At 34.1% G+C, this 22,050-nt stretch overlaps 5 protein-coding genes across 8 annotated transcripts; 3 read left to right on the top strand and 2 right to left on the bottom strand.

The window, feature by feature from the left end:
• Positions 146 to 2,144, bottom strand: LOC105166810. 2 transcript variants are annotated; one of them, XM_011086298.2, is made up of 4 exons: positions 1,667 to 2,134; positions 1,466 to 1,519; positions 849 to 974; positions 146 to 609 (listed from the first exon to the last, which is right to left on the bottom strand). In XM_011086298.2, the coding sequence occupies exons 1-4, from the start codon at positions 2,027 to 2,029 to the stop codon at positions 427 to 429; spliced, it is 726 nt and encodes a 241-aa protein (XP_011084600.1). In that variant the 5' UTR covers positions 2,030 to 2,134; the 3' UTR covers positions 146 to 426. The 2 variants fall into 2 exon arrangements, with proteins under 2 accessions (XP_011084600.1, XP_020551172.1); XM_020695513.1 differs by lacking the exon at positions 849 to 974 and having other exon boundaries at positions 1,667 to 2,144.
• On the top strand, positions 3,039 to 8,105 carry LOC105166809 (transmembrane protein 120 homolog). Of its 2 annotated transcripts, XM_011086297.2 has the most exons (10): positions 3,042 to 3,494; positions 3,589 to 3,667; positions 3,743 to 3,837; positions 4,092 to 4,196; positions 4,282 to 4,361; positions 5,103 to 5,193; positions 5,356 to 5,463; positions 5,937 to 6,023; positions 7,496 to 7,564; positions 7,726 to 8,105. In XM_011086297.2, the coding sequence occupies exons 1-10, from the start codon at positions 3,312 to 3,314 to the stop codon at positions 7,879 to 7,881; spliced, it is 1,053 nt and encodes a 350-aa protein (XP_011084599.1). In that variant the 5' UTR covers positions 3,042 to 3,311; the 3' UTR covers positions 7,882 to 8,105. The 2 variants fall into 2 exon arrangements, with proteins under 2 accessions (XP_020551211.1, XP_011084599.1); XM_020695552.1 differs by lacking the exons at positions 3,589 to 3,667; positions 3,743 to 3,837 and having other exon boundaries at positions 3,039 to 3,494.
• On the bottom strand, positions 8,729 to 20,858 carry LOC105166807 (zinc finger with UFM1-specific peptidase domain protein). 2 transcript variants are annotated; one of them, XM_020695420.1, is made up of 8 exons: positions 20,690 to 20,858; positions 11,996 to 12,074; positions 11,788 to 11,881; positions 10,536 to 11,362; positions 10,283 to 10,394; positions 9,618 to 9,713; positions 9,454 to 9,540; positions 8,729 to 9,266 (listed from the first exon to the last, which is right to left on the bottom strand). In XM_020695420.1, the coding sequence occupies exons 1-7, from the start codon at positions 20,817 to 20,819 to the stop codon at positions 9,457 to 9,459; spliced, it is 1,422 nt and encodes a 473-aa protein (XP_020551079.1). In that variant the 5' UTR covers positions 20,820 to 20,858; the 3' UTR covers positions 8,729 to 9,266; positions 9,454 to 9,456. The 2 variants fall into 2 exon arrangements, with proteins under 2 accessions (XP_020551079.1, XP_020551080.1); XM_020695421.1 differs by having other exon boundaries at positions 8,729 to 8,920.
• On the top strand, positions 15,332 to 16,007 carry LOC105166806 (protein RESPONSE TO LOW SULFUR 3-like). Its single transcript, XM_011086293.2, has one exon. It carries the CDS (start codon positions 15,409 to 15,411, stop codon positions 15,733 to 15,735), a length of 327 nt encoding a protein of 108 aa, XP_011084595.1. The 5' UTR covers positions 15,332 to 15,408; the 3' UTR covers positions 15,736 to 16,007.
• LOC105166808 (protein RESPONSE TO LOW SULFUR 3) lies at positions 20,823 to 21,441 on the top strand. The gene has a single exon (XM_011086296.2). The coding sequence runs from the start codon at positions 20,928 to 20,930 to the stop codon at positions 21,252 to 21,254; it is 327 nt and encodes a 108-aa protein (XP_011084598.1). The 5' UTR covers positions 20,823 to 20,927; the 3' UTR covers positions 21,255 to 21,441.

Below are 22,050 nucleotides of genomic sequence, written 5' to 3'. Positions count from 1 at the left end.
TAGTATGTACACTAGCTCTTCAAGACTAACAAGGAAATAGGAGCCTGATGTGAGAAGACTAGCAAAGATTTGACTAGGGGTTTGAAATATGTACCATTCTCCATGGACCATAATGCCAAATTTTCATGTTGAGATTATGGATCAAGAAATCAGAACATGGTCAAAATGCCATTTATCACATGAACCAAAAGGTGTTACTCTAATCAGTTATAGTCTTAAAAGAACTTGCACAATGACAAATTGTACAGCAAAGATTATGCTCCTCTCATTCCTGAATGTGCGATACAAGGATTACATGAAGACGGGGAAGTGACTATCAGGTCTGCTATAAAAAGGAATATTTGCTCTCTATTATGTTTTGGAATATCTAACCCAAGAATGTCAACCACATGGAAGGGCAACTTGTGGCCTCGTACAGACCTTCCTTCATTTCTCTTCAAATTCAACATCAATCACATCTGGTTGAGACTTTGACGTGGAAGTAGTACCTCTGCCACCTCTTGAGAAAAAGTCACCCTGTGGTTGCCAAACAATATTTCCACAACTTGCACATTGCACTGTTTGGCTCTTGTTTCCAACAAATGGCCTCTTACAAGCTGGGCATTCTCCCTGTTCAGAGGAATTAACAAATTAGGGGGAAAGGTATCTCTCACGCAGCATGAGGATTTAAGCCAACATACACTAGAAAATAGCGGAAACATGAAAAACTCAAACAATAATTGTACACACAAGCAAAGCAAAACAAGAAATGTTTTCTTTTCCCCGATTCAACTTTTTTTCCACAACACGGTAATCAAATCTGGATTCTACTTCCCAACTAAGGCACTACAAGATCAGGCTATGTTTACCTTAATGACAAGATTATTTGCTAAAGCCCCAATTAAGAGAGGACCAGCAAATGGCAGTACCCATGTAGCAAAAATCAGAACTCGGAACAGCCATCCTGACAGAGCAAACCATAGAAAGAAAAGTGTCTGCATAGAGATATTTTAACAAACTACAATCAGAATAATTCTACATAACCAATACATATCATAAACTGCCAGACCATGATATCACATACAAAGATTGTAATATACCATTAGGCATTGGTTTTTGTTCAACTCAAACTCACATATGTCAAAATCAAACTCAGGGCTTCATGCAAATCATAAGCAATAAGAGTGCTACATAACGACAATTAAAAAGCATGAAACCGAGAATATTGATTTTGTCTTCCTCCATCAAAATTTTCAGTAATTTGCAAATTCAGATTAACTTCGATGATTTCACTAAATCTAAGGACAACCAAATGACTGCAGAACTTAATGTCACATTTACTCAATCTATCATTTTAACAAACAAATAGGCCAACAATCCAAATAACCTGCCACACCAAACATATGGTTCTTCGGAATAGTAGGAGAACATTCATTTATTTTGATTCACTAGACATACACGGACAAATCTTGTGAGTGATGCTTACCGCAAAACTCCTCCCCAGAGGAGTATCGAGGAAATCACTGAGCTGCCTCCTGTACTGCAGACAAAACAGAGTGATAAAAGAACTGGTTTTCAATTAACATAAAGAACACTCAAGATCATCTCATACGCCTAAAGAAATAAAATAAAATAATCGAGATATTATAATTCTTTGCTAGACAAAATTCATCAGTAAAACCAATACCCTTGGCCAATTCCTACTGAAATCGAGCGTGAAACTCCGCCAGCGCTGAGTAATTTCGAACTCGCGGTCAAGCTCACGCGCTCGGTCGGTGGCGGACTGCGCCACGGTAGAGAGACGCCTAGAGACGGCGTATCTCCTGTCAATCCGCTCCGCCGTTTTCCTAGTCTCATAAACGAACAGTTCAAACCCGTCGTTAGCTCTCCGCCAAGCGTCACGCCATAGTTCGCCGGACGCCACACGCTGCGCGAATCCATCGAGGTCGCTGCGCCTGAAGGCGCGGATAGAGACGGAATTCGGTGGGTGGAAAAGACGTCTTTGGGGTTTTGCGGGAAGTAGAGGATGCCATTGCAGGCTGGACGCCATCAACCAGGGAAATGATGGGCCAAGATTGTAAGAAGAGAGTTTTTCTTCTTTTCCTCTTTTTCGTGGCTAGAAGGTTACAGGACGGTGCACCAAGTTTAGGGAAATTATTTATGATGTGGCCCCTCACCCTTGAGGTAAATAGATTTTTGCCCCACTTCAAGCCATCACACTACTCTATTTAAGTGCATACACAAATATTTGCTAATTATACTAAGAAGTAAGAGCCATCATCATTCATGGGGTTGCCTTTTTCCATTTTTTACAAAGCTTACAAAATTCATGGAAAGCTATTGAATAAGGTTTTGGGAATTTCAACAAAGCCTTAATAGCAAGTGAGAGTTGAAGTGATATTGAGTTGGTTTAAGACTTGGAGCATGGTAATCAAATTATGGATGTAGTGAATGACATAGAGATGATCGATAACGCGGACATTGAGGTTATGCAAAAACAAGAATAACAATTGATCGAGTTTGTGAATGGACAGGGGTTTGATCGACTAAGTATTTATATAGTAGGAGCTGAAAATGGCAATATTATATTGTTATTCTTTTTCGATGAGAATTTGAAATTTTTTGCATATAAAAATATTTAAAGGATTTGCTATGAGATTTCAAATCATTCAATCCAAATACAACTTACACGTACATTGTAACAAGATTTATAAAATCAAAGAAAACTCCTTATACAACATAGTATCAGATCACATGCCACATCAATATGCATATGAAAGAAAAATGAGAACTGAAATTCAGAGCCAAAAACATTCTAAATTATATATGTATATATATTTGATTTTATTTATTTTCAAAGCTAAAACAATGAGATTTTGTTGAATAAAGATTGTACTATTTTCTAAATTATTTTTACGAAAAAAGAAAAGAAAAAGTAGAAGATCTAACCAACTTTCAATCCAAATAATAAGATAAAAAACAAAAATAAAAAAAGGAGAAAGAATAAAAAATAAATAAATAAAAAGAAATAGGATTTGGAATCTCTCTCTCGTCCACCGGAAGAGGGGAGCTGAGCTGAGCCGCAATCCCCACCTCTTTTGATTTCCCACTCCACTCCACCCGTTTTCCCATTTTCCCATAAAACCCCTCAAATTTATTATCCACCAAGAAAACCATTTATTCTAACTATATATATGTGTGTGTGAATGTATAAAGCATAATAACATAAAACAGGAAAAAGGTGAGAAACATACAGAACAATCCCCTTCAATTCGCCGATTAAATCCGAAATCTCTGCGATTTTTGATCGGTCGGACGGCCGGCATCATCTGATGGGGGAACCATCATCCCTCGGTGGGGAAGTTTCCAGCCTTGTGGAGCAAGCTAAGGAGTTGCAGGAAAAAGCGGCGTCTCTCATCTCCCGCACCTCCAGAGAAGAAGAGGCGCTCCGCCAGCGCGTTGCCTCACTTGATTCTCGCATCAACTCTCTCCGTACTTCCAAACACGATGATAAAGTATGCTTCTGCTCGTTTTTTTTAACTCATGCATGATGCGAGTATATGGTTATGATGCGTTTTCGTTTGCTGATGCTTTTGCTTCAATTGCAAGTTGGAAGAGGAGTTGGTGAGAGCTAGGTATGTGTTGAGTGAAGGAGATGCGGCAGCATTTCTTCCCAGCAAATCTAATGGTTTGTTGTTTTTGTTGTTAGATTTGTGCTGTCTATGTGAAATGGATTAGTATACTATTTTTATTTGTTGTGTAGGGAGATTTTTGAGGATGTTTCTGGGACCGATTAATGTGCGGGCCAATAGGAAAAATGTGAAGTTGAAAGTAAAGGAGGAATATAACAACTTCAGAGTATGATCTTATATCCAACTTATGGATGCGTTTTAGATTTTTGTTTATTAACCGTTGTGTTATACTAGTAATTTGCTGGATTCTTGGGTTTTTCCTTTTGGTTCGATATGTATTGGTAAATTCTATATGTAGTGGCTTCTCGGTGCGTGTGAGCTTAGAGGACAAGAGTAATGAGCATTACAATTCTTTTCTTAATCAATTGATCAAAAGCTTCTGCTTCCTATTTGTTGAACACATTTTATGTTCCATGGCAGGATAGAACAGCATTTTTGTTCCTCTTCTTGCCAACACTTTTGCTTATGTTGAGGTCATGGATTTGGGATGGATGTCTGCCTGCATTGCCAGTTCAACTATACCAGGTTTACTATGTTGCGAAAGTTTCTTCTAGGATTTATGTTTACAATTTCTACTATTCACACCTGTGGACGTTATGTCTTTTTCCAGGCATGGTTGCTGTATCTCTACACAGGTCTGGCTTTGAGAGAGAACATCTTGAGAGTTAATGGAAGTGATATACGACCATGGTAATTGAATATGGTTCAAACCATTTCCTTTTCTTTTTGTCTTTTATGATTTAAGCTACAGCATCTTATTCAGCATTGAGGAAATAATTTTTTTTTTTTGAAACCTGTTTTGCCATGAATTTTCAAAATTTTCCAGAAATGAGAAAACCTTTTTGTTCTTTTGGTTCAGACAAGAGAAAATGGTGCTGCTTTGGTTGGTTTCCTGTATCATGCTGATTATGTTGCTTTACTACAGGAATAAATGCCCAAATTAGGTACTTGTCTAAGTGGGAGAGATACGGAATTTCCAATTTTAGGATGCTGGAATGTAGTAAATAAGGAGATACGTCTGCATGAACAATCATGATCCTGCCACTAGTCATAAAAGACACATGAAACATGCACCTAGTTGGCAGGTACAAGCCTGGCGCCTTATTTAGGCCAGGGTGCAGGCCTTTTATAAGGTGCATGACTTGTCTGCGCTTTGCAACCTTTTTTCTCAACACTCAAGGCACGGCTATTAGAAAGGGCAGCCTATTGCATTACTTGATGAGTATTTTTGTTGATCACCCTTGTTGCTAACAACTTAACTTCCCCCAAAAAGAAATCTACCCTACCTGCTGAGTACTAGAACTGTCATGGTCGATTGACTTATAATTTTCCAGCATTATGTGCTCATTAGTCCTGAATATTTGTTAGTTTTGGCTGTAAAACGTTAAAGTTTTGCAGATTAGTTTAATTAAAACAGGATTTTGCCTGCAGGTGGATTAAACATCATTACTTTGCTATGGCTATGGCTCTCATTAGTCTTACTTGGGAGATAGAGAGAGGACCTGATTGTGCTCAGAAACAGGTGGTTTATGCATACAAACTTTCTCTCACACAAAGCGAAACATTCACCCACCTCCCACTACAAAAAGAATTATTCGTTTGGATTCCCTGCATAGTTTTCTCCATTTGTTTTCTTCTTCCCTTTCTTTTATATCATATGATCGAACATGAAATGGTAATGCAGAGAGGTGTAGAGCTGTTCCTTAAATGGGCGATCATGCAAGGAGTTGCAATGATTCTTCAGAATAGATATCAAAGACAGAGACTTTATACACGCATTGCGCTTGGCAAGGTCATAAGTTTGGCTGCTTGTAGAATTACTGGGTTGCTCTTCCATTTGCTTTGCTACCTTTGCCTCAGTCTCAGTCTTTTGAAAATTTGGACTCCTTTTCTTATAGATAATTTTCTGTAATTATGCTTATGAAGATGTGCTTTTGCATGTGCGACAGATTGCCAAGACATGTGAAATAGTAAAAAACAATTTTGTCCAATAGATTATACGTTTGTGTGATTTTTTAGTATCAAGTGAGAAGAAGCAAAAGATATTTTTCTTTTTTTTTCCTTTACCTTTTTCTCAAATTGGTTTCAGTCTGTTTATGCATGCTGAATAGCTCCCAGAAAAAGCTCACAGCATTTTCATTTTAGGGTAATACTTGGAGCTGCACTCAGCTATTGTTTGAGGACAATTTCAGCAACATAAGAAGTAATGTTGGCTTATTATTGGCGTGATTGTTCTCTATGTTCTACTGCTGTTTTTCATTGTAGGCAAGGAGAATGGATGTTGTTTGGGGAGAAACTGCAGGAGTGCAGGGTCAGTTACTGCTGCTGTGCCCAATACTTTTCATTTTGCAGGTATTCCTGCCAACTTCTTTTTCTATTTCCCCTCATCATTGTACAGATGTTTGTTTGGTTCAATCAGAGGAAAGGGGGAGGGGAAGTGAAAAGGCGCGATGAAGGGCAAAGAATAATAGTTTTTTTTTATAAGTTGTTCGGTATGATTGGAAATGAACTAATGGAGAAAACACTTCCCCATGTTTGGTACGAATTGAGAAAGAAAGACCGGTTGGCCCTTTCTCTTCATTTTGTACTAGAAATAAACAAGTTAGTACAATACTAAAATAATTTAAAGTTTAACTTTAAGAACTGATTAATAAGTATATTTTTTAGGGTTAAATACAATTACCACCCTTAAAGTATCCACCCCACATCAATTACCCCCTAAAGTATTAAAACCTTTAGAAACCCCCCTGACCTTTTTATTTTAAGTTTGAAAAGTCCATTTTATCCTTACAAAAATTGTTTTCTGAAAGAAAAAATGAAGGTATCTAGAATGCCAAATCATCCTTTGTCAAAGTTTTTTCTAATTCTAGTTTTACTTATTCATCAAACACTTTTTATTATCGTAACCCTAAAGTACTTGGAGCTCACAATTTTTTAGTTTAACTTATTGGTCAAACCAAATTAAAATAAATTTACGCATGCATAAAGATATATATATTTATATATCTACTTAAAAAGATATACAATTAATAAAATTAAAATGACAGATGAACTAATAACAAAAATAAAAAATTTAATACATATTTATAATATATATATGTGATAATTATATGCATGAATAAATTTATTTTTAACTTGGTTTGATAAACAAGGGAAATTATAATAAAATGGCCCCAAGTCCTTTAGGATTATGAAAATAAAAAGAGTTCGATAAACAAGTGTTACTAGAATTAGACAAAACTTTGACAAATGATGATCTTGACATTTTAGAAATCTCTTTCTTTATTTTTCTCACGACGCAATTTTTATAATGGGAAAAATGGACCTTTAAAGCTTAAGAATTAATGGTCATGGGTTTTTTTTGAAGGTTTTAATACATTAGGGGTTTGGGGTTGATACTTCAGGGTTGGTAACTATATTTAACTCTATTTTTTATATGGTTATCTTTTCTAAAATTTTATGTACGGGTGTTATCAGCTGGAAAAGAGAAGAAAGAAATGGAGGAAAATGATATGAATGAGTAGTAGTGTAAATAAAAATAAAATATGTAGCTTTTTGTATTTTAGCTTTATACACTCACTTTTTCTGCCCAATTTTGGAAGTAAACAAAATTGGACATAAGGGTTTCATATACATTCAGTTTTAATTTTCCTTTGTCTATTCCCTAACCAAACACCAAATTTTTTCTTGTACATCCATTTTTCTTATACACCCTTTTTTCTCCAACAAAACAAGCTCTAAGTGTCTAGTGGAGGTGCTTTGTCTAAAACATGATGTTTATACCCTCTTCAAACTTCATAACTATTCTACTCCCTTCTTTTCAGGGTTTTGAAGCCTATGTTGGGGTCTTGTTGCTTAAAACTGCACTTGCTGGATTCAGTTCGGACTGGCAGGTATAGTATCAATATATCACTGAATATGGATTTTTGTTAGATTTTTCGGTGACTTGCAACAACTTGAGTTGAACTTTGTTGCATGATTCAAGCTTTGCTTCAGCATTTTTCAACTATAGTTGTATCACATACAATCAGATGGTAATATTTACCTATTTCAGGTAATTACCTGTGGGCTTCTTCTCATAATCATGGCTGTTGGAAATTTTGTTAACACAGTGCAGACCCTCATGACAAAGTCTAGGGTTAAGGCAAAAATACGGAAAGGAAAGAGCAGGCAAGAATTGAATCAGGAATCTGGTGATAAAAGTTTATGATTAGGAAGATGGCTCTTGTTGTGTGAGGTTGTAATAAGGGGACAAGGACTTATTTGCTCAATTTTTCTCTTGAAACATTTAGGCTGCTGATGGGTTTCTGACGGTAATCTTGGATTTTATAAGTTCAAATAGTTAAGATGAGTTTTATACCTTGTAACGAAATGTTATTTGGATGTCCTGACTCACAATATTCTTATTTTGTGTCTTTTGGTTTGATTTTGATAGCACTCGCCATGATTGGGGATTTATACACACTAGAAATGTTAACATTATTTAGACAAATCACCTTTGTTTTTTAAAAAATTACACATATACTTTTCGAAAATGTCAACATCATTACACAATTATCCTTGCTTTTTGGCTTTTTGACTTTTTGACTTTTTGACCGTCAGGAATGATTTCTGTAATTATGTAAAAAAAATAAGAGTGATTTGTATAAGTCAATAATAGATTAAGTAGTGTAAATATAATTATCCTAAGGTATTAAACTCCCGTAATAAGTTGTTCAAACTGCTCGCTGTAATTGGCCATAGTTGCATATTATTTGAAATTCTACCATTTAAGAATATATCTAAAATGCAGTTGGTTTAAATGAGCATATGCTGAATAAAATGCATCTGAATTGTAAAACTAAGCTGGAAATGCTTTCATGCTCGAGCTTGAATTTTACATTTATGTTGGTTTGTACATTCTTGTTCTTGGTTAGGCTAAGTATGAGCTGATCTTGACAGGCTGAAGTTAAATACCCTAAGGCATCATTTGGTTGAACACATTTGGATTTGAGTGACCAATTTAAAGAAAGGATTTAAAATAGCTTCATATTATATACATATTAAATAACTTGGAATTTTCTTATAATATTATTAAAAATAACTCAAGAATCAAAGAATTTCAATTTTTCTTTTGTAATAATAACTACAAATTCATTAATCCAAACACAATATAAATACTTGTGCCTGAACCATCAGGATGGTGGACCATTCCATGTGAAGGAATTTTTGCCGCAGCCCTAGTAACGTCTTCAGCCTCCCTCCCCTTTCTGTAAAGTTGAGCAACATTTAGTATTGGAAGTCTGGAACATGAATACATGATAATGCAATAACTTATCGCTGAACAAGATGCCGATGCTGAGCCTGTTGGTCTTGTCTCCGGGGTAAAATTAGCAACTGAACTCGACCAGAACAGGTTAACATTAACATCTGCATTCAACCTTGACTGACAGACTGAAATTGGGCGAGTCCCAACTCCAGCAAGATGTTTCTCAGATACCCTACTAGCGATTCATAATAGCAAGGTTTTGGAAAGAGGTGTCCATGCAACCCTCAATAAAAAATAGAGTTCTCTCGGGACTTTCAGGTTTCCAGAGGCCTGGAAAATTGATATGCCTGCATGAAGCAATTAAAGGGAAGACGGAATCTTAGTGTTCTTTATTTTATCAATTGTGGAGCCTCCACACGTAGTTGTAATAATTAATGAGCTCAGAATCATGTGGGCGGAAGTGATATAGTTTAGAAAATTGATTGGGCATCATCCAAGATAAACATGGTACGGAAATATAAGCATGAACATTACGGTCTAAAATTCATGACGGGTGCTGTGTAAGGCCTTCAGCTCCTCCAACTCTTCCCCATGAGCAATTCCAGGTTCAATAAAGCACAACTGAGACAAAACCACATGTTACCAACTCCTCGAATTACAATAAGACAAACAAAATATCAAGCAGAACACGTGACAACCTGGTACTGCGGCTTCTTCAGTGTGTGGACACCTCTCTTAATCAATTTCTGCCACCCAACGTTCACTCTGAAGGATTTTTCCAGAGCTCTTGTTTTCTAGAAAGAATCGGATTGGAAGTCAGAATGGCGGCTAATTGTGATCAAGCAATCTGGAAGTATTCTATACTTAATTTATGAATCTGGTGCATGCAGCAATGGGTTTATCAACAAGACCAAGAAGAATCATCAAGAGTAAGGTAAAACAGAAGGTGATTGCAGACTTATAAGCTCATAGAATTCACCTAGTTCACTAGGCTATGTTTGGATGAATAATTTGGAATTGATGAATGGATTCGGAGGAAGGATTTCCAATAACTTCATATTAGATGGATTTGAAATCAATCAATATAGTCCAAAATGGGAATTCATAATTCTGAAATTTTCTATAGAGCATTGAATCATCCAAACAAATTTGGTGGACTTGTTACTATGAATTTGAAATCCTTAGTTTCAAATCCATCAATCCAAATGCATCATAAGAGAATTTAAACACAAAAAGTGTGGTCAATGTTAAACTATCAGTTTGCACTTAGCATCTTGTCTCCAGAATAGTCGTCGTATTTCATAGACTACAGTAAAACTGAAGCTTATAACAACAGAAATAAATGCAGATGGAATGTTCTTACGTCAGCAGGATCGAAAATCAGTAAGTTGTACAGCTGCTTCCCGTTCTTCTGATGCTTAGCTTGAATACCAACAATGGTTCTCGAATGGCCATCATGTTGGAAGTACAATGGCCTGCTCAGGAATGTCTAGGTTAAGATTGAGTTATGCATGCTTAAAAAGAAATTGTCCTTGATTAAAACAAATATCTAAGAAAATAAGCATCATCATTATTATATTATAAGAATTTTATGATAGCAACTCCCATTTACTTACGCTTTCTCGCTAAGAACAACACGACGGTCGCTTGATCTGCTGACATTGCTTCCAGAGAAGTAATTCCACACCCACTCAGTAAGAATCTGATGTCCCTTATCCTTAGACGAAACACTAAAATGTTTATAGCTTTGGTTCCAGGAGGAAACTGTAGGTGGCAAATCTAGTTTCCCCTTCGACAGAAATATATCCATTGGTCCATAAACCTGTGGAAGTTCCCTTGTATCAAGGCCTAAATGAAGAGCTGAAGAAGCCGCCAACTCAAAATCTCTACTGGAAAAATCGACTATCCTGGCACGCAGACCAAAGGAACGGAGAAGTGCAGCGCATTCAGTGGTTCCAATCCAGTTTCTCTTGCCATATATTTTCTGATCAAATTCATCTGCACCAGGAGTATCAAAACCTTTTTCCCAAGCAAGTTCAAGCCATCTTTGTAGAGATCCAATACTAGGTACAAACCCAGAACCACCATACAGCACCTCTCTTGCTTCTTGTCGTTGGGCAATCAAGTGTGAGCTAAGCATTTGGATATTACGCCACCCACATCCCCACCCAGCGTCCCATGAGTCAGTGCTCTGAAAATGATCGACATGCCCAGACAAGATACTTGTGGAGTCTCCTGATTCTAATTCCAAACATTTTCTTAACATAGTCATCAAACCGCCTTCGACTTTGTAGAATGACTCCTTACTCTGTGAGCGGAATAAAGAGGCGTGCCTCTCATCGCAAGTGTTCCCAATGGTTGCAGTTACCTTGGCATCACACCTAGAAGAACTGTTCTGAGGATCATCCCCACAACTAGGCTTACATTCCGAGGAATCTTCCGCCTGCAAATAAAATGCATTTGGCATATTACCATTATTGATGACGCAACAATTCAAGCATGCAAATCAATTGATCTCAACTATATAAACATTATGCAAATTCTATAGTTGTTGCTCGAACTAGTCCACTTTTCCTGTTCCTCCAGCGCTCAGTTCCAGCACAACAACGCAACAAAACAGAACAGGAATAAAGAAAATAAGTAGACACTCCCTTTGGCGGCATATGACATTTCAAACTGCTACAAGTTAAAAAACTATGAGAAATTGACAAATACACACTGTTCAAACAAATAACTAATCACAAGCAGCTGATTTCACCTTAATCCGCCAAAAAAAAACCTCGAAACAATCTATTCAAACAAATCTGTATCCACAAAATAAAACGACAAAACGAAAGGGAAAAACCACCAAAACGCATACTGACATACAATTCGAGGCAGCGTAGGCGGAGTACGAGCAATTTGCTGCGCGAATTCAAAGTCTCTGGCGTAATCTTCATCAGAGAAATGCTCATCCACATGCCTGCGGAATCAAACCCCAAAATAAAGACAAATACAGAAAACTGAAACGAAAAGAACACATCAACACATACAAATATACCTCAAAAACAAGGAGAACAAAGAGCATACAAAATACCTCTCGAGTTCGGGAGACGGAATGCTGAAATTACAAATAGGACAGGTCGCGAAATCCATTGCGGAGCTCAAAATTTGAACTGGAGAAAGGGAAGACTGTAGAATTATGAAGCGCGGTAGAACCAGGGATTTATAGGATCTGATAATGGAAATTACATTATTCAAATTTTTAATTCTTTATTCACGAAATCTCCTTTTTTCCTTTCTATTTTTCTCCTCAATAAATACGATTCATTTAAATACATGCGCATCGAATATTAATTAAATATATCAATAATTCCAAAGTTGACGCCAATTTCGATAATAATACTGAAATCTCTCTTTGTTTCTTGGAGGCAATCTTGTGTATTTTTTTGCCATCAAATACGGTACGCGGAAGATGAATTTTACGGATTAATTGTATTAAAATACGACGTAATTGCGAATAATCAAAAGCATGTGAGTGAGATAAACATATAAAACTAGTAAATGTTTATAACAGTTATTCAGATATTTTTTCCATTGTTTTTAATCAAAAACTAAGTAGGAAAAAAAATTAAGAAAAGAGCAAATCTCTAAATCCTCAATCTCCATATTAAGTATACCTCCAATCTCAAATAGATTATATATTTAACTCGCATTATTATTATGTGATTATTCTTTTTTTTAAATTAATTTTCAACGTGTATTTTATTATTCTGTTATTTAGAATAAATTAGATTAATATCACATTTGATCCATTTATTATGTCACTTATTTGAATTTTATCCCTCGTATTTATTATTCACATTTCAAGATTCGTCAAATTTAACCGCATCATAAAATATTCACTAAAATTAAAAGAATTTTCAAAAAAGAAAAATGTATAAGTGCTCAAGAGATTTTATACCCAACCATTTTTTGGAAATATAATAGTATCACCATTTCATCAAACAAATTTCTTACGTATCTATACTATAATAAAATATAATATTTTATTGTAATAATTTTTTATTATCTAAATTTGCCTTTTATTTTTTTTTAAATTATCAAACTAGTAATTTTAATAATTTTTAATAATTTAATAATATATTTTTTTCCTCTTAATCACCCACTACTCCACATTTATAATAATTTATTCTTTTTATAATTTTCTTCTTTACTAAAGTTTTTTTATATGCTCACTGAAACCGCGTGCAATAAAAAATTAGTACTATTAAAATGAAAATTTACTTATATATAATGATAAAATAAAAAAAATGTACTAAAAATTTCTTAAAATCAACCTAATAACCATCCCAAGTTTGATAAAAATTTCTATATATCCAGATAATAAAAAGACTAAACTACAACCAATCAGAATAATACAAATACCAAATAATGTTATAAATCAAATAAAAATGCACATGGAGAGCCAAGTGGAAATAAAGAGAAGAAGAAAAAAAAAAAAAAGAAGAAGCAATAAATCATTTGCTTAAGATTGAATTTTTTTTTTACAGATGTTTAGAATATTTTTAAATTGTTTTATGTATTTGATGATGTAACTTTTATGTATTTATTTTCTATTTTTATGTCTTATTTTTATGTTTTGTGATTTATGAGATTGTTCGACTTTTATTATTTTGATCAGTTATATTTTAATTTGATGGAATCTTAAAAAGTGAGAATTGAATTTGATGAGGGATCAAATCTAGATAAGTGACATATTTGATGAATCGAAAATAATATTAGTAAGTTTTGCTCAATTGATAGGATTAAGAGCTCACAATCAACATATCACGAGTTCGAATTCTACGCATATAGATTTCCTTGTCTGGTTTCAATTTAAATATATTCTGATATTTGAATGTAGTTGTTCACAAAAATATTTTGAGTTTATAAAAAAATTAAGTACAAGATAAGAACAATGTGGAAATAATATTTTATTGATTTAAATAAAGTGGTTGCAATCTCTGTAATGCAAATAACCCCATGATTCATTTCCCAAAATAACATCTTGTTTCTTCTTTTCAGATGTTGATTCGAGGGTTGATACTTGTTTTTTAATTATATGCGCAATATTTTTTAAATTTGTGAAAGAAAATTACATGTTACCGTGAAATAAAGTATCAAGGCCTTGAGGTGCAAAGCTTCATCGCAACACAATACTATTTTAGATTTGCTCTTATTGTGGATTTGACTTGGGTATGTAATGACATGTGTCGTATTGTGTGTGATGACTTTTTGTGTAATGAATGCTCCTTTCAATAAGCATGAGCTAGGGGTTAGGTAGACTGCTCTAACTTCTGTTGAGTTATAACATCATGAAATTTGTTGGGGATCAATCTTTTGATAGACGTAGTTGAACATATATTCGATTCATTTAGTCAATTCAAAAAAAAAAAATAATATTGAATACATATATATATACACATACATATACATAAAATATATAAAAATAATATGATTTGATAATGATCAACAATTTTTATCCTCAAAAAACACAACATTAAACATACAATAATTTAAATTATCTTAAAAAATAAATTCAAACATACATATTATTTTTAATACACATTTATTTATGATGTTAGTACAAATATTTTGTGTAGAGCATATGTAAAGTCGAAACTCAAGTGAATTGGATATCCCATAGGCATAGACATAGGGCGTCGAGTATGGGAGAAGCTTTGACGAGGGATTTGACATTTTTTCACATATGTGGCCAATGAATGCAGGAAGGGGCCGCCGCCTAATAATTTATAAATAGGCGGAACAGATTCATTGTCAAGTAATCCAAATCTCAACTAATAATTATTTAAGTTTTGGATTGAATGGTCGTACTCCTCCTAGTCCTCGACTCCAAACAATCACATACATTGAACCTAGACATGTCCCCTCCCTACAATTTATGTCTCAAAGTATTAGCAATCCTAGAAAGCACAAATCTTGTTAAAGTCGAACTCGTGTAATTTGATATTTTTAAATATATTTTATTATTTTTGCACTAATCGAATAGAGCTCAAGCCAAGCTCTAGAGTTTATCGAACAAAACATTTTCTTCAAGTTTAGTTTATTAAGTTTTATAATTTGAGTTCAAATAATTTTTTATCGATTGAGTATCAAATAATTAATTTATTTTTCAGCCCTATTCATAACTATATTTTAGTAGCTTTAAAAAAAAAAAAGAAATCATGCATATTTTATAAATTTAATATTAATTAATTTATTATTTTTTATATGCTCTATGATTAATAAAAAAATATTTAAAGAATTACATTGACAAGTATGGTATGCAACAAATTATTAGTAATAATAATAAATTTAAAAGGGCAATTTTGTCAATTCAAAGTTCATGTGCAGGCCATCCTATGTTCTATAAAACCCCCTCGAGATGAAACACCATACTCGGCAAAAATCAACACATTTTCACTATTGCCCCCAAGCTCACACCTCTTCGCCGGCCTTTTCCAAAACATGCCTCCAACCATCGTGCTACCACGCGCCACCCAACGCCGCGACGGTCATCCGGCGGCGGAGAACCTGGAGAAGAGAAACGAAGAGTTGGAGAAGGAGCTGAAGAGAAGCCTGGAAAGGGAGGAGAGGATGAAGGAAGAGCTGGAGAGATTATGGAAGCGGCTGATGGTGGCGGAGGAGGCGGAGGAGCGGCTGTGCAACCAGCTAGGAGAGCTGGAGGCGGAGGCCGTCAATCACGCGAGGGAATATAGGGCCCACATAACGGTTCTGATGGAACAGCTTTCTGTTGCGCACAAACTTCTGCAAGATGCTTCCATTAATGTATAAGTACTATTCCTGCTCCCACTTTTAAATTATTATGATGATATTTTCTTTGTAAAAAGCAGTAAATTACAAAATCACCACAATATTTATTTGTATTTTGGTTTCTTCCCCTTTCATTTTGGTCCTTTTGGTGTGGGGTATTTGCCTTTTAAGTCCATGGGATTTTCGCTTTTTGTCCCTCTGGGAGGGATTTCTGTAAATCTTGTGGAGAGTTATGTATGTATGCTGATGTTTAATTGTTCAGGTTTGTGAATAATATATTATTGATCTCTCTCTCTCTCTCTTATTTTGTTTTTCTAGCTTGCTACAATTTCTTGGATATTGGCAGTCTCTATTTTTATTTGTTATTGACCTTTAATCAATATTTGATGGGGTTATACAATAAAATCCCATAACGACAAACTTATAAAATAGGACAAAGATTTGCGGCCCTCCTGATCTGGTCATACACCGTTGATTTATTGCTCGTATAAGGGTTGTTTGCACGACACGTGCACAGTATGGGTTTTAACGCCTGAAATCCTAAAATATTTGGGGGCTTATAATATAAATATAAATTTATGATCGTGGGGTGCAATTATGTGATCTCATTATAAATTAACCTAATTATTGAAAAGTTTTAATTGAGATCCGCTTCAACAGGCTTAAAGATCTACACTGTAGGCTAGTTCACATTCAAGCCGATGAGTGGATCCCATCTGTTCGAGATCGTCAAGTCATCAATGGCTTTGACCCCAATCAAAATTCAATTTTGATAAAGAATTTGATAATATTGTTATCGGATTATTATTTCTCAGAACCACTGGTAATAGTAATACAAGGTTGATACTAAAATACGATCGTCCGAGAGTGTATCGCTTTGAGAATTCCAACAATTTCGACTCGCATCACCTAAACTTTTATAAACTTAAGATGTGTAAATATATAGATTGCTCTTATTATAACTGATCAAAATAAGCAAGAGCCATCATAGATGATTTAAAAATAGTGGAAGACGCGTTCTTGTTTGTGACGTTGTATTTGAATCAAATACGTGGATGAATACATTCAACTTTATGTTACAATAAGAAATAAAGTCAAAATATCAATAACAATTCAAATTAAAATAAAATAAATATGGGGCAGCCTGATTTTGAGAATCCAAATCAATACCCCTAATTTCTCTATAGATATAATATATGCAATTAATAGTATATAAATTACGTTGTTGTCAAGTCAAATCGTAATAAATTAATAATAATAATAAAAATCCAAACATACTTTATAGATGACGAGGCATGGCATCAAATGAAGGAAAATTTGGGGTGGGTTTATGGGAACGTATCAAATAAAAACGTATCGAAGGATTTGACATTTTGATAGCAAGAATTAAAGGTGGTAACACATGCCCCACGCTTTCCTCTCATTGCGTCCCAACATACTTGTCTTTATTTCCAACCACAATTACCATTACTATCAATTATAAAAAATTATATTTTTAAATTACTCCTTCCCACCCACTACACCATTTTCATATTAAAGAATAATCACTAATCAAAATTCGTTCTCAATTACATCATGATTTTGACACAATTATATTAAAGTATTTGTTATTGTTATTATTTTTATATTTATTTTCTGAATATAGTGTGATGTCAACATCAAAATATATGAATTATACTACATAATAATTTTTAATATTTTTAAAAATTCAATTAATCTTTCTTGCTTGCTACATACAAATATTTGTTTTCTTTCTTGATTTTTGTTAGTCTCAACATTTTAGTTTTGTTATAAGTATTAAAACCGCTCAAAACCGTACCTTTGATTTTGGTTTTTAAAAGTGACAATTTAAAAAGTTATTTTATAAAACTGCCAATGATAATTCAATTTGAGAATAATTTTAAAAAAAAATCGAAACCACGTCACGAGCACCCTTAACTAAAAATGCTAATGACCTAAATTTATAGAATAAAAAGTATAATTTTATCAAAAACAAAAAAAAAAAAAGAAAAGAGTTTGAAAAGATGATAATGGGGAATGAGTTTTCAACCATAAACAGGCGGCATTAATTATTAAACGTCAAATGAAATGACGAGTCTTGCAACGTTTGCTTATCTTTTTGTAATCAAAGCAAGCAATCCCTTTTCATTGCCTCTCCATCCCAATAGAGAAAAGAAAAGGAAGAAGTAGGCAGGATTAGGAAGCTTTCTTGGTGGGCCCCTATTTTGACTTGTGATTTCAGTTAATTAGGGTTGTAGTTACTCAAAATGGAGTATGAATGCACATGATGCACCCACGTCTCCATAAGCTCCACTCAAATAAAGGTAAGGGCAAACATAGTAGAAAAATTCTTGTGTCATTATTTATTTATCTTTGGATTGAATTAGCTTTAACACCCCTAATATTATATCTAATTGCACAAACATATCTGATGTTTGTAAAACTAGAAACAGATTCCTCGAAGTTATAGTTACAATTCAAGTAAATTCGTTATTTACATAAATATTTCCTAAGGTACATTAAAGTAGGGGTGGGTCAGGGTCGAGTTTTTGAATTTCGGGGTTTTTGGATCGGTACAAAGTCGATGAAACTGAGACTCGACTAATTTCGGTACCTGTTAAAATCAAGTACTCTAAATCTAATACCCCAATTTTTTCTTTCCTTTTTATAATTTAAATGTGAAGAAAAGTAGGAGCAACAATGAAATATCTAAAAACATATTTTTCTTTTCATAACTTTATACCTGTAAATTTTTAATATTAATAACCTGATAAGAAGATCAACCAACTATATATCTTTCTCTTTAATTTTATTTTGATTTTTATTTTTTAATTAAATATCGTATAGTCTACGCGTTTACATGAAAAAATATCGTATACTCAATTTTGATTTTTATTTTTTAATTAACCGACCCAATTTCTTAAAAAATTTAAAGAATACCTGACCCCATTTACATGAACGTGTTTGATTAGGGTCGGGATCCGAACAACCTAATCCGAACGTCCACCCTTACTTCAAAGGGTGTAATTATAATTTCATAAAAGGGCCCGGGGTGTTTGAAAAAATAAGCCTAAGATCAAAGGGTATAATCCAAAATAAATAATTGGAGACGGTATTGGTATTATTGGACAGCCATATCTTTGATCCGACTTGACAAGAAAAAAGAAGAGGATAATTAAGAAAGCAAAGGTGAAGGGATTGATGATTCAACCTCCTAATAGTAGAAAGGGGACCTATCAACACACCATCAGTTTCAACTTTCAAGTACTTGTAGTTTTCAAATGGATGTTTCTATAAAGTGTGGTCTTATCGCGTTACACTATAATGTAAGATACGGACATTTTGTTACATATATATTAAATGTGTATTTAATACGATATTTATCTGTTTAAAATTATCAAATAAAAAAAAAAGATATAATGCCAGGTAAGTCTATTCACATATCCGACACGCTTAGAGTTTTTTTTTTATAATTTAAATTTTTTTTATTGTCTTTCAAAAATAAAAAAAATAAGTTGAATAAACAACGAAAAAGATTTAATTCATTCTCTCAAAGTAAAAGCTTTGGGAATAAATTATTAAAAATTTGAGAGATAATCATAATGATTTACTAATGTGGATGATTAGAAATTTTTTATTGCATACCCTTTTAAAATAAATTAATTATGTATGTTTTTGACGCGATATATTTTGATTGAGAATTTAGATATAGGCATGATTATTTTATGTATTATCTTAATATTTTTTATATTTTAATTTTATGAAAAATATATATAACAAAAATTATATTTTATATAATTATATCAGTATTGTATCGCTTTCTAATTTGTTAAAAATTGTACGACCATATTCATATTATATTATATCCGCATCTGTGTCCATACATTATAGCGTGAGGAAATGGTCCTAGCTACTCATCTTCCAATTCAACCATCCACAGCGTGTTGATTTTGTTGAACTCTCATACATTGAGCACAGGACTTTAAATAAAGCTTAAGAAATATAATTCTTACATATTATTATCATTAAAAATAATAATTCAGAGCTAGCATTAAAATTTTATTTTAGAAAATCAAATCTTGTTGATAACTCCTCTCAATTTATATATCAATCACATAATTACGCAAATATAATCTTTTCTTGGTATGTAAAAGTTCGATGAATTCGACTCCATTCACTACCACTGGCCATTGTTATATGTGCCAGCATATATCACTTATAAACTATCGATGTCTAATTTACGATATATTATCCACTTTAATTTCACAGGGGATTTACGGGATTGTCCTAAAGGGACTTCTTGCTAGGGAAAGGAGGCGTTACGGCTTATAAGCTACTCAAATTCTCCGTCTGCGACCAATATGAAAAACTTACCTACATCAAAAGGTACTTAAAAGTTACTAATCAATGCAATCCTACATCAATAGAGAGATTCGAACTCAGAACCTTTTAATTAAAGATGAGTTGTCTTTACCAATCGAGCCAACAATAAGAATATATAAATATAATTTACTTGCCGTGGAAATTACCTATATATATTCAACTAAATCAGATTAGATGATAAATTACCTAATCAATACTTTTATTAAAGAGGATATATAAAGCACCATCAATTATTACTTTTATATATTCATGTATATATATATACATATAAGCATTTAATATAATAAGACATTATGAGTTCTATAAAAGTATAATAATTATAGGAAAAGACTACACCACAAAAGTCCAGGGCTTGACGTTATTAGAGTCCCAGACGTTACAGTTAGTCGGACCCCATTATTCTATGAACGCATTGGATGACGCTAGGGCGAGTCGCACTTGAATCAAATTGGTAAACACGTCTACATACATTGAAATTTCTTCTTGTGTGTGAAAGCATATACATTAGCCCCAGTTGTGTTCATAGATTAATAAATTAAGTCGATTTAGATCGAGAGAGAAAATCAGAAGAAGGAAGGATCAGAATTCAAACCTTGACCGCGGGTTCTAGAACCACTCTCGCGAAATCGCGGCATCTCCTCGAACAAGCAATCACATACGTTGAACCTGGACACCACCCGTTTTTTAGTTTCCAGCTGCATATAAAAATCCGCAATTCCCATGCATGCTATCAATCATTTCCAGAAATTATTATCATTCGTAGGAGAAGAGAAGGGGCTTAACTGACATCACAGCACAGTAACATTATTTTCACCGATTTTAGTTCGTCGATGGCAGCGGAGACGGAGGCGGTGCTGCGGCGGAGGAACGAGGAGTTGGAGAGAGAGCTGAAGAAGAGTTTGGAGAGGGAGGATAGAATGAAGGAGGAGTTGAGGAGTGCGTGGGGGAGGGTGAGGGTGGCGGAGGAGGGGGAGGAGAGGCTGTGCTGGCAGCTAGGGGAGCTGGAGGCGGAGGCGGTGAACGAGGCTCGAGAGTACAGGGCGAGAGTTATGGAGTTGATGGAACAGCTTTCTGATGCGCACAGACTTCTTCGAGAATCTTCTTCTTCTCCGCCAACCAATGATGACGTTAAAAACTTGTCAATATTGAAATTATAAAGTCTTTAGTTATTTTCTTGTGAGGAGTTGTGTAATAATGTTAGAGAGGAAGAGGGTTTTGTAATTAATGCTGTAGATGTATGTAATAGTTCTCATAATGTTGTTCCAACATTCGTATAGTAAAAAGTTGGGGTTAGGGTTCCCTGTATTAATGTAAATTAGCTAGTAGTATCAGTTATTTGTGAAATTAGCCCATATATCGCCAACCCTGTTAAAAACTCTAGTATTGTATCAATCTGAAACCCACTGCATCCACGGCAGCCGGAGTTACGCTGTGGGCTATCGTGTTGTTAGGATCGTGAATAATTTGAGTAGATTCAAATATATCATTATTTAAATTTGTTTAAATTAACATCAAATTTGAAAAATTACATTTGCATTTGGTACAGTTGCTGCCGCAGTCGAGCTTTAATTGAATCCAACTTAAGTTTAATAATGGGATTGGCACCTACACTACAGGGGAGGCTGATGAGTTTTGGGAATTCTTGTAGAGCATTTGGACTGGGTCCAAGAGTTGCTGGAACTTACCAGGTACAGCATTGCGCCCTATGTTGCGTAGCTAAACTACCTATCCCAGCCCAATACAAATTTTATGGGTACCCCATATTCAGTATGGGATTTTCCTTTATTCTTTATAAAATCACAAATGCAGCATTAAAATTTAATGACCTTTTCACCGTTTTTCTCCTCCCACTTTTAATCTATTATATTTTAATTTTGAGTTCATAAATTATGAATATTTCAATATACAATATACTAATTTTGTATAACGAGAAGTAAAAAATAAGAAATTTAA

Source organism: Sesamum indicum, linkage group LG7, assembly GCF_000512975.1.
Source record: "Sesamum indicum cultivar Zhongzhi No. 13 linkage group LG7, S_indicum_v1.0, whole genome shotgun sequence".
Classification (NCBI taxonomy): Eukaryota; Viridiplantae; Streptophyta; class Magnoliopsida; order Lamiales; family Pedaliaceae; genus Sesamum; species Sesamum indicum.
Note: the sequence above shows the minus strand (reverse complement) of the source record. Positions and strands in the feature narration are given on the sequence as shown.

What these genes read in the sequence shown, in the direction of transcription:
- LOC105166810 (XM_011086298.2), bottom strand. Translation starts at nt 2,029, where the DNA reads ATGGCGTCCAGCCTGCAATGGCATCCTCTACTTCCCGCAAAACCCCAA. An exon ending in CTCTGGGGAGGAGTTTTGCG is followed by an intron (nt 975 to 1,465) that starts GTAAGCATCACT and finishes ATCTCTATGCAG; the next exon opens with ACACTTTTCTTTCTATGGTT. An exon ending in CAAATAATCTTGTCATTAAG is followed by an intron (nt 610 to 848) that starts GTAAACATAGCC and finishes TCCTCTGAACAG; the next exon opens with GGAGAATGCCCAGCTTGTAA.
- LOC105166809 (XM_011086297.2), top strand. Translation starts at nt 3,312, where the DNA reads ATGGGGGAACCATCATCCCTCGGTGGGGAAGTTTCCAGCCTTGTGGAG. An exon ending in CTTCCAAACACGATGATAAA is followed by an intron (nt 3,495 to 3,588) that starts GTATGCTTCTGC and finishes TTCAATTGCAAG; the next exon opens with TTGGAAGAGGAGTTGGTGAG. An exon ending in CAATACTTTTCATTTTGCAG is followed by an intron (nt 6,024 to 7,495) that starts GTATTCCTGCCA and finishes CCTTCTTTTCAG; the next exon opens with GGTTTTGAAGCCTATGTTGG.
- LOC105166806 (XM_011086293.2), top strand. Translation starts at nt 15,409, where the DNA reads ATGCCTCCAACCATCGTGCTACCACGCGCCACCCAACGCCGCGACGGT.
- LOC105166807 (XM_020695420.1), bottom strand. Translation starts at nt 20,819, where the DNA reads ATGGGAATTGCGGATTTTTATATGCAGCTGGAAACTAAAAAACGGGTG. An exon ending in TTCTAGAACCCGCGGTCAAG is followed by an intron (nt 12,075 to 20,689) that starts GTTTGAATTCTG and finishes CCCTTTCTCCAG; the next exon opens with TTCAAATTTTGAGCTCCGCA. An exon ending in CCGTCTCCCGAACTCGAGAG is followed by an intron (nt 11,882 to 11,995) that starts GTATTTTGTATG and finishes TTGATTCCGCAG; the next exon opens with GCATGTGGATGAGCATTTCT.
- LOC105166808 (XM_011086296.2), top strand. Translation starts at nt 20,928, where the DNA reads ATGGCAGCGGAGACGGAGGCGGTGCTGCGGCGGAGGAACGAGGAGTTG.